The following is a 10877-nucleotide window of genomic DNA, read 5'->3' as shown; positions in this document are numbered from 1 at the left end:
ATGATGTTTGATACAGATCATGCTTGGGGTTGAGCACTTAAGACTTCTTAAGGATATGAGAGAAAAGGAGCTGAATGATTCCTTGACTAGATAGATGATTGGTATCTGGGCTCTAGGGATGAAGAAGAAGCCGGTTGTATGACGGGGGTCAAGAGCACTGATACTGTCACTGAAGATCGAGTATTCTTGCTCTTCCTCTTCATATTCCTTCTCTTCCTTGTATATCCACGTCCAATTGAGTGGTTTCAATTCGGCTGTAACAGAGCACTTGCAATCTCTGGCTAGAATTGGTGCAAGTATAACTGCAAGTACAAGGTATAGCAAGTGTGGAGAGAGATATAAAGCGCAGAGGACAAACAAACACTACTCACTCACCAAACAATCTCTCAACTCTTCTACCAATCTGAATATCACCAAAGCTTCAATTGCAGTCTCATCTCATGGCCGTGGTACAACACAAACATCGATGAAAGGCGTCGCGTGATACACGTGCTATGTAGTCTTGGACAAGGTTCAAGCTTGGCGACGGAAGCTGGGGAAATATTTGAACATCTCCCGCCCAATACGGAAACAACTGTTAGCTTCAACCTCCTCTAAACACATTTCCAACCAATTGCTTTCCCAAACCACACAACATGCTCTCACGACAAACAATAAGGGCTTCCCGGCTCTGCTGCACACGCAGCTATGCAACGGGTGCGACAACTGCTCCTCCAATGCTGCTTAAGATCCGGTAAATATTTACATCCCCATCCCATTCCCGTTCCCTTCCCCCTCACCAGCAGTTACAGCTACAGCTATCCTCGACCTCCACTTCCATTTCCCCTTCCAGTTCCGGCTCCAGCTTCAGCTAACCTGTGTGCTCCATCCAGCGCAGACCTAAAGACCGCCATGCGCGCCAAAGACGCGAACCGCCTCGCTGTCCTGCGCGCCCTCCTCAGCCAAACCCTCAACGCCTCGAAAACCAACACGCCCATAAACACCGACATGCAAATGCTCGCGCTCCTACGAAAAACCAGCGCGCAGAGCCGGGCGGCCAGCGAGGAGTTCACGAAGAACGGGCGGGAAGATTTGGCGGCCAAGGAGCAGGATCAGATCCGGGTTCTGGAGGAGTATGCGGGGGATGTGGAGGTGGTGGGAGAGGAGGAGGTTAGGAGGGCTGTGGAGGGAGTTGTGGCTGCGTTGAAGGGAGAGGAGGGGAAGTTGCAGATGGGGGATGTGCTGAAGGCTGTTTTTAAGCCGGAGGTTTTTGGGGAGAGGAATGTGGAGAGGGGGGATGTGGCGAGGGTTGTGAAGGAGGTACTGGCGGAGCAGGGGAAGAGTGCATAGAAAGGGGAGGGGAGGTGTATATGATACTTGTAGGATATGTGGTTGTATAAAATCGTATCATCATGTCACATAGCTATGGCGTTGGGAGGGAAAAATCTCCAATTACAAATGTATTATTCTTTCAAGGCCGTTGGGTACTCTTTTCCTAGTTGGAAGGTGTTGTTTCCTGTAAATAAGTGACAAGTGGCAACTGCTGAATAGTTTCAGGCACTCAACCAAAGGGCTATATTTAAGTATATTACTATATAAAAAGTTATTATAAGTCAGGGGAGAAAGTCCTTCGTTTTCCAGTCAAGTACCATGCATTAAGCTTTTCTTCTTCTGCTTCTAACATAACGCTCTTTAAAAAATCCAATCCAATCCAACGAGATCGTCAACTTCCCCCCACCACGAGATAGTTCTCCAAGCTTTTCTTTTCGGATTCTAGATGAGCAATTTGTATAAAATTTTCACTCATTTACTTTAAGTCCATTGAAAGAGTATTCTTAGACTTTCCTTTCGCCCAAGAAAACAAAACAAGCGGACTTTCATTTCATCTCATACAATCAATACTGAATTCCATAGCTGTACAGACAGTCTAGTCTACTTCCTCATTACATACGTCTCCCAACCACTCTGTAACAATAGTATACTGTATCCCCGCTTTCCAAAAGCGAACGCGTATGCAAAGCTCCAGTCCATCCATCCATCCATCCATCCAGCTCAAACGCAGCTGCGGAAACCCATGTCATTCATTCCGTTCTCAAAGCGTATGCGAGTTTCCGTCTCCGCCCAGCAACAGTCTCGACATAGAAGGATATGTGCTTGCAGCGTGCTATGCCACCCACATGCCAGGTAGGGATGAAGCATATGGTAGGCTAGCGGGTGGTCCGGTGGCTGCTAGGACGGGTGTACATGTGTGGATGGCGGATCTTGGGGCTCAGGATCAGGAGCATTGCCATTACTAAGTGGAAGAAGAAGTATGGGGTTGCAGGCCGATCTAGAGCTAGAAGGGAAATGCAGCGGAGGCAGAGTCCTCGAGCCCAGTAATGGAACAGCCAAACGTCGTTACTTTTCAACGGGATGATCCTCCCGCAACCTGTGCACGTCTCAAGCTCGCCTGCTGGTCTACATTGGCGGTTAGGGTATACGAACCGCTACCTATGTATATGTGAAGGCGGGGAGTCGTTTTCGAGTGGGATACGCGATTGCTTTACTTCCACATCGCCTTCCACACCACCGCTGGTTTTAATTTCGATGTCCACGCTTGGATACTAGATATCTTCTTCGCATATTCATATTGAGAAGGCGATGTGGAAGACACATATGCCTATGTTTGTATCATTGGGACGAGAATCTGAATTCGTATGCTCATCGAAGCAAGTTTATCATTGATCGGGAGATGCTTGAACGCTGCTAGTGGAGTTTGAACCGTAAGGAATTATTCGTCATTTGACATTCTTGTAATACATGTAAGAGGTTTCCGGTCCCCAGAAGTCACTTTTGGCTTCTGCATAGCAGGAACTTCTAATATTATCACAGTATATCCTTTTGACTTAGGATGAGGTGCTTCCTAACTCAAGATCCAGAAGTGTAAACGAAGGTCCAGTAATCATATTCTACTGACTTGCGCGGCATTGCCCTCTTAAAAAGAAATACGGTAGAGCGAATGCTAGGTCAGGTTTGGAGATTTATGTTAATCTATGTTTTCTTTGTAACTGAGACTTTTCACTAATGCTATATAAACTTTTAAGACATATTACTCTAGGAAAATCGGGATTTATATAGCGGGATGGGTATGCGGAATAATTGGGCACTAGCGTAGAGTGTAAAAGACGTAATCTGTATGTAACCCGAACAGGGATATGAGTATGTTTAGTAATCAGTGGGAGAGGAGATGTAGCGTGCCACAATTGGCTTAGAGCTCATCCGATTTTGAACCTCGGATTGTGTAGACAAAATATGCTATTTCATAATTCCGCATGAAATCAAAGAAGCTTGTAACTCTTTGATTAAATCTTAAAATACTATAGGTTTTGTTTAATGCAATATTTCCGAACCTCCGAGTTTTTTATGCTTACTTCCAGTCCATACAACCCTTGAGAACTATAATTCGGCATCCCTGACCCCGCAATCAGCTAAAGCATTTTGGGTTGCTGTACTCCGTAAGTCGACTTGAAAAATCAATAAGTCGACTTACACTAATCAAATCGGGAAGGCATAATAACTTGTGCATAGCATGGACATCCTAACTTGCCGGGTACTTCCATCTCCATACAAATATGGAGGAAGATAAGGTACCTGATAAGGTTGACCTGAATGCATTATCGCATCTATATATAGTGATAATAATATATCTTCTTCCACTTCTATTGCAAATAATTAACTGATTCTAAGCACTTTAAATTGCAATCTGCAACCTAAAAGCTTAATATATAAACCTTATATTAAACACCTACTGGGATAAGTAAGATAAAATCTATTAAAAGTTAGGAATAGTTATGAAAACGCGATGTGAGATGTTACTTTTCGCGTTAGTGCTATAGTAGTAGTGCGTGGGCTTACTTATGCATTTTATACATTACACTCACTAATCGGGGTTGATTTTGCGAGTAGAGAAAATTCGATAGTATGGGATTATAAAGAATCTGGACATGATATGAGCCTTTTTGGGGTTTACGACATGCGTGTTTTGATTTGCTCGGCCGTAAGTTACCCAATGGAGAAGAGAAGTTATGCTGGTGAGGGGAGGGCAGGAAGGGAGGCTCAAAATCGATGGGCCAAAGCTCAAACAATTCGACTTGAAGCAAGGACGTGCCAAGAATGATCGGGCAACAATTTCGTCCGAGCCCGTCGACCAACCAAACCACAGCACCCAGCAGTTGCAGTTTAAGATCAGATCAGCCCAGACCGACCCCTTGCAACTGACCTGCAGGGGGAATACAAGCCCAAGAATTGACCTGAAACAGTCATGCTGATTCTTGCTGATTCTCGCTGATCCTTGTAGTGGCAAAGGCTGGATGGATAGGCATTAATAGGTGAGTGTTGAGTTGAAGTTGAAGTTGAACTCAATTTGACTTTTATATGTTACTGACAAAGAAGAAAGAAAAAACAAGTGATGGTGTCTAAATACGGAGATGCAGAGCGATCCTCCTTCTTGAGTTAAAACCTAAAAATACATTCCATCTGATTGCTGGTGCATATGGTATTGGTGTAGATTACGAGCAATCTGAGATGCCGGCATGAGATCAAGGGCCTTGGTTGGAGGGAAAAGCTTACTAGCATAAACATTTCTTGGGGTACCGATACAAAGTGGCCAGGGGGACTAATAGGTGTGGTATACAATAGCGTAATATGCACAGACTTCCACATATGCACATGGCTTCCCGTACTTTACCATCCTATTAAACCACTTGGTATTCAACTACCATCCATTCCTCCCGTCTCATCGCCATCGCCATCGATGAAATGAAGACACCAGCAGCACGGGACTGACATTACCAGCCGTTGAACAGAAATAGATTCTCACCCCCACCTCAACCCAAAGGTCTTCGGCATTCGGTGGAGTGCGTTATACACAAAAGCCTGATCCGCAGCGCCATTCGTCAATTTGCCTCAATCACTTCGCCCGCCTTCAACTTTATCCATAATCCAACTTACCTCTTGAGAATCAGATTGGCGGCAGCAGCTCGAGCGGGAATCCCCATGGCGAAGTCTTATCTCTGATTTGTATGTTGAAAATAGTTCCTTTGCGTTATATTGTATTCTCAAGGATTTAAGCTCTATTTCCAGCGTATCCTGCGTGTACATGATCAACACCAGACATTGCAGATTAGCGCCTGCTTAAGCTCGAACGTGGCTTTTTAGAGCTGGAGAATGCCAAACGCAATGCGATCACCCGCCTAGCAGCCGGTTGAGAGACTGCACAAAGGAATATCTCCGGCCAACTAGTACTGTACTGTCGTTGACGCAAGATCTCCAGTTGCACGATCCTTCACTAGTGTCACCAGTCAATGGGTGTACTCGAACTTTCGAACTAATATCAGCACCACTTTTCCTTCAAGCTCGCAAGGCTTACTTGCTCCGCGCCTAGCCCACTCTACACGGAAGCCGAGTGCATTAGTCCTGACTCCCGTTGCCGATGTCTCTTGCAACACCATATTATTCCATTCCTGAAAAGCAAAAGCTCTCCTTTCAAGTCTCATGAGAGCTTGATGGTGTGTGATGGTACTCCTACTGATTGTACCACGCGCTAGAATTCATTCCATAGGCCATATGTGACTCGAACTTCCACATGCTCTCAAGCCGGGATCCCATACTCGGTACTAAACTAAACTCATAATAATACTTTAGGACAAGCGGCACGCCTTACATGTCAACTAAGCCAGCCGCAATTGCATTAACCGTTCAAGCTTCGTCTTCCCAACGGCCGGCTCGGATCTCCAACTTTCCAACCCGTCGCGCGGTACTCATTTCTATCAGCCTCTTGGACTCTTCAGCGCCACCCGGGAGACATTTTTGACGCCAGTCAAACCTGCGTTTCTATCTTTCCTGTCGACATTTTCACCCTCCGCTGGCGGTCCACTGACGGGTATAGTCTTCTCTCTGAGACACCCGGCCCGTGCATATTTTGAGTTCACTTAACGCTTCACGTGTTGAGTATAGATCATGATATTCCGTCTCTCTGGACCATCAGAATCTGGATAAAATCATTATGAAGAATGCTGAGCTTTCCGTAGATCAGGGCAAGCAAAGTAACGAGGCCCCCAAAAACCCAGATGGAGAACAACCGCCCAGGAAGCCTGGATCAAAAGAGAAGGGAAGAAAAAGAACAAAATCGGGATGTTTGAGTAAGTGAAACATGAGTCTGCATTCACGGCACGGTCATAAGCAATTTTTGACTGACTTTGATCCGTCTTGACCATAGCATGTCGAAAACGCCGTATCAAGTGTGGCGAAGAGCGTCCAACATGCCAAAACTGTACTAAATCCAAACGCCAGTGTGAGGGCTACACTCAGAGAGTTGTCTTCAAAGATCCTCTAAATGCCTACCGGCCGTCCCTATCTGCATCATTACAAGGCTCGTTTTCTGCCCGTGGCTCTGGATCTTCGGTGTCTCATCATGGCGTACCTCAACAACATACAAAACCCACTCAAACCCCTCTTCCCATTGCACCAAAACTTGGACCTCGTGGATCATCATTCCAAACATTTGATATATCTGCCGCTGCTGGTATTCCACCAGCAACACCTGTAGGATTAGAGCGAAGGCAATATACGTTTCAAAGTGACACTAGAGACATATCTACACACAATAGTCTACCACCACAACCACTGCAGTCTGTTGAAATTAAGTTCGATGCCGTGGATCGCTCACATATTCCCGAGCCAAACAATAGACCCCATGGACAAGGTAAAGCAGTTCATTATGACTTCAACGCCCTTGTTGAAGAAGCTCCAAAACTCGAGGCCCTACAAACACCGGCACAAACAAGCCCCCAAGACTGGTCAGCTGGGCCGAATAGTGCGTTTGAGTACTTCATCTAAAATCTGTTGAAACGCGCTAACAATTTATTTGCAGCCTCAACACCGTTGTATCATTCGTTCGCAACAAATTCAGAGTGGAAAACCCAAAACGTGGGGAGCTCGACTTCAAGTAGTTCTGCCTTTTCAAACGAGGCTCGCCTACAATCTTCCTCGCGCGTAAAGCTAGAGAATGAGCTTAGAGCTCCTGCGGAAGAACAGGAAAGGTATGATGGGTTGTCTCAAAACTACCAAGAAGCTCAACCGCGCTTGGGCACCCAATTTTCGCAACATACCACTGAGTGGCCCATCGAGCAATCAACAGTCTCAAAGAGCACTCAAGGGTATACCATCGATGATGATGACGACCCGTTTGATGTGTCCGATGATGATGTTGCCATGGGAGATTACACCGGCTCTGCGACTTGGGAAGACGACTTCCTGGGCCACATCAAGAGCAACGACCTGGGCATTGTTGTGGCAACTCAAGCTGTCCAAGAGAGACAAGAGAGCCAAGGTCACCTAGTTCGTTCTTTCAAGTCTTTTATTGACCGGCCAGATATGCTTGCAAATTATGTCCCATCTCCTCAATCTTCGCCGTTGAGTGACAGCATGTCAGCTCGAATATTTTGTCACTTTGTTAATGTTACGGCCCCTAGCATTTCATTGTTTGAGAGACATCCCGCCAACCCTTCGTTGATATTCCAAGGGCAGCCAGTACCGCTATCTCAACAGCATATTTGGACTTGTAAGTTGGTATCTAAATTTTGAGCACGCACTTTCGATATGCTGCATACCTCTCTTCTGTGGACTGGACATCGCGAAATATCGAATCTAACAAAGAATAGACACCTTCTCCACTGTTGCACTTCGACACCCGGCGCTGCTGCATGCGATGCTTGCACTTGCAAGTATTCAAATAGCAAAGCTCCAAGGTGAACCCATCACGGCAGCGCTGAAGCATTATGCGATTAGTCTCCGACGTACTGCAAAATGTATAGGCAGCCCTACTCGAAGAAGTGAGCCAGCAACATTAGCTGCCGCAATGCTACTAGCATTCTTCGAGGTCTGGACCGCAGATCATCAGAAATGGAGCAACCATTTACTCGGCGCACGACAACTAGTCAGGGAGATTGATTTCGCAGGCATGACAAGGTATATCAAATCTCAAAAAGTCCAAAAGCGTTGGGAAGAGCGCATGAGGTATTATCAAACCCAGCAGCAAGAAGTCGGCCATAACTTTTATGATGATAGGCTTAGGCACCAGTTGTATGTCGACGACGTGGATGAGACCATTGTCAGTATGTTAATGGGCAAGAAGCTCAGCTATGATCAATTTGGGCAAGTTGTCGACGACACTTTCCAGGACGACAGCGGGGAAACTTATTCGGAGAGAGATCTTGAGTTATATGAAACACAACGCGATCTGTTCTGGTGGTATTGTAAACAAGACGCCTATCAAGCCATCCTTGGGGGAGGTCGGCTTTTGTAAGTAGTATCTTCTCACTGCCAAATGAAACTGACAATAAATAGCATGGAATATGACTTATGGAGCCATTGTCCTCCACGAGCGGCTCCTGGCCGTCTCAATGCAACGTAAGAAGACCCCCCCCTATTCGCCGCGTAATTCAACTAACGCATACCAGCTATGGTACTTTTGATCACGTAATTCTCCTCATGGGGAGGGTCGCGGATTTCGCAGCCAAAGATCTAAAGAGAAAGCGCAAGCAGATACAAGCAAATGGGGGCTGGCGCCCACCACAGAGCATGTTCAATAACAACGGCCCTAGGCCTGGTCCAGGGACCGGTCCCCAAACACAATCCCCATCATTTCCCCAGATGCCGAATCAGCAAGTACCACCGCAAATGCCCCAAATGCCCGACTTCAGCGGCATGGTCCCCGGTGTCAAACCACCCCAAATGCCCATGGGCTTCTCCTCAGCTCGCGACAGTTCCCCGGAAAGCACGCAGTCGGCCGAAGATCTCGACCTGGAAGCCAAGAAGCTCGACGCAGATGAAGAATGGCAAGACATCCGCAACGGGTTCGCCATCCTCGAAGACCACTTTGGCGAGGATTTCCAAGCCCTCGGTCCTGAGTTCTCCGCTCCGATTCAGACGCCCTTTGGTCCTGCATTGCAGTATCGCACGTATGGCATTGCGGGAATATGGATGAACTTTTACATGGCGCTCATAGTGTGCCATCGCGCTCACCCAAGCATGCCACCCGCGGCGATGATGGCAGCTGGGATAGCGGCGCGTCAGACGGCGAACTATGCGAATCAGATAGGCCGGATCGCGGCGGGGATTGCGCCGGATTGTGAGAGGATGCAGGAGGTGAATCCGAGTGTGGGCGCGGCGTTGATAGAGTCGAGCACGTGTCTGTTTGTCTCGGGTGTACAGGTGAATATCCCCTCTCCCTCTCCCTTCCCTTTCTAAATCCATTGATATTGACATTTTACTAGTATCAAAACGCAGCCCAACGTTCCTGGACTGTCTCCCGGCTGCACGATATAGCACGCCTGACCGGCTGGCAGACATCCTTGGCGATTGCCACAGGCTGCGAGACGTCCTGGTGCAAGACCGCCGAGCTGGGTAAGGGCCCTGCGTATACTCGGATAACGACTCCAAGAGACGTTCCGGATATTTGGCTCAAACCAAGGAGGCTTGATCAGGCATTTGAGGGAAAGACTATTGATGAGAGGAGGATGATTGTTAGTGGAGGTGATAGGGTACACTATGCACTGGGGATATTGGGGGTAGAAGAGGATTTTGAAACTTTGGATTTGGATAATGAGGGTGGGGAAGGGGCGTAATGCGTATTGAAAAGGAGTCCAAAACCTCTCGATCCAAAATCAGGCAGCAAACGTGTTGGCTTTGGGTAGATGATTTCTGAAATAAGCCTACGGTAACTTTGGCAGAGCCGCAAAGGTCATACCCACGTTTCAGCAAATATAAATGCTTGTGGTCATGATTACACTTGGTATTGTACATGTTATATTGAGTTCATCTGACCTCATAACTCCGAATGTGCTTTATGCTCTATCGTAGAAATTTGTGGTATTCCCTCCTTTCAATTCGCTGGTAATCTTTCTACAACGGCAGCCATCTCTGCATCGGTGTAGATTCTGAAACCCTTCTCCTTGGTCACGCTTGCTAGTTGGACGTTCTTCGAATCCAGCTTCTCCTCCATCACCTGCTTCAATGTCTTCAACACAAGCGTCTCGGCTTCCTCAATAGTCAAAGACTAAAAACGTGTTAGCCATTTTTCGGTCTTCAAGTAATAGTGAACCTACCTTGTGGAACTCATTCTGCAGCTCTGCCTGCGCACCCTCCGAACCCGAGCCAATAGCCTTAGCATCATATCTGTAGAAAGTTCCACTTGGCTCTGCATGGTACAGTTGTGGTCCATCCTCGTCATACCCAGCAATCAGAAGAGCAACACCAAACGGTCTGCTCATAATACTCTCCTCGCCATCAGCACCCTCACCGAATCTCAGCGCTAGATCGCAGATGGCCTGTGTACAGCTCTCAACCCTCAACGGCTCGTTGTAATGGAAGGCGTGATTTTGCGATTCTACTCGGGCGTGCTCGACCATCGATCGGGCGTCGGCTTGCAGTCCGGACATAGCACAGCCAATGTGGCGGTCGATTTCGACGATCTTTTCGACGGATGAGGTCTCGAGGAGGGTGGATGTGACACGCTTTTCGACGCCCAGTACTACTCCTCCACCTGTAGCTACACCAATTGCGGTCGAGCCGAGCTTGATTGCTTCAAGAGAGTATTCGACTTGGAAGAGACGGCCTTCTGGGGAAAAGGTACTAAACGGGACGTCAGATTTGGTTGATGCTACGGAGTTTCTGAAGCTGCAGAAGATGCTTGAAAACATACTTGATACCACGATCTGTTTAGGGAGTTAGTTTCAAATCTACAAATAGCTTGGGAAGCTCTCAGCTACATACCATATTCTGACCGAGCAATAAACATCTTGAAGGTATTGGCGTGTTGAGGTTGTCAAGGTCGGAGGTGATGGGAGGGGGGGATATCA

General features: G+C 47.1%; 3 protein-coding genes across 3 annotated transcripts; 2 read left to right on the top strand and 1 right to left on the bottom strand.

Moving 5' to 3' along the window:
- Positions 1–635: 635 nt before the first annotated feature.
- On the top strand, positions 636–1329 carry AIM41 (Altered inheritance of mitochondria protein, mitochondrial; the record flags this gene model as incomplete). Its single annotated transcript, XM_031153164.1, has 2 exons — positions 636–733; positions 792–1329. The coding sequence occupies 2 exons, from the start codon at positions 636–638 to the stop codon at positions 1327–1329; spliced, it is 636 nt and encodes a 211-aa protein (XP_031001812.1).
- Positions 1330–6022: 4693 nt separating this feature from the next.
- Positions 6023–9644, top strand: LHYA1_G008243 (putative transcriptional regulatory protein; the record flags this gene model as incomplete). The annotated part of the gene is made up of 7 exons (XM_031153163.1): positions 6023–6158; positions 6236–6832; positions 6890–7579; positions 7680–8319; positions 8365–8427; positions 8478–9231; positions 9294–9644. 7 exons carry the CDS (start codon positions 6023–6025, stop codon positions 9642–9644), a joined length of 3231 nt encoding a protein of 1076 aa, XP_031001815.1.
- Positions 9645–9901: 257 nt separating this feature from the next.
- On the bottom strand, positions 9902–10816 carry pup2 (putative proteasome subunit alpha type-5; the record flags this gene model as incomplete). Its single annotated transcript, XM_031153162.1, has 4 exons — positions 9902–10075; positions 10125–10650; positions 10721–10733; positions 10792–10816. 4 exons carry the CDS (start codon positions 10814–10816, stop codon positions 9902–9904), a joined length of 738 nt encoding a protein of 245 aa, XP_031001814.1.
- Between the last annotated feature and the right edge of the window lie 61 nt (positions 10817–10877).

Source organism: Lachnellula hyalina (assembly GCF_007821495.1).
Source record: "Lachnellula hyalina strain CBS 185.66 chromosome Unknown contig00209, whole genome shotgun sequence".
Lineage (NCBI taxonomy): Eukaryota > Fungi > Ascomycota > Leotiomycetes > Helotiales > Lachnaceae > Lachnellula > Lachnellula hyalina.
The sequence above is the reverse complement of the archived record's forward strand: the minus strand, read 5'-3'. Positions and strand labels throughout refer to the sequence as shown.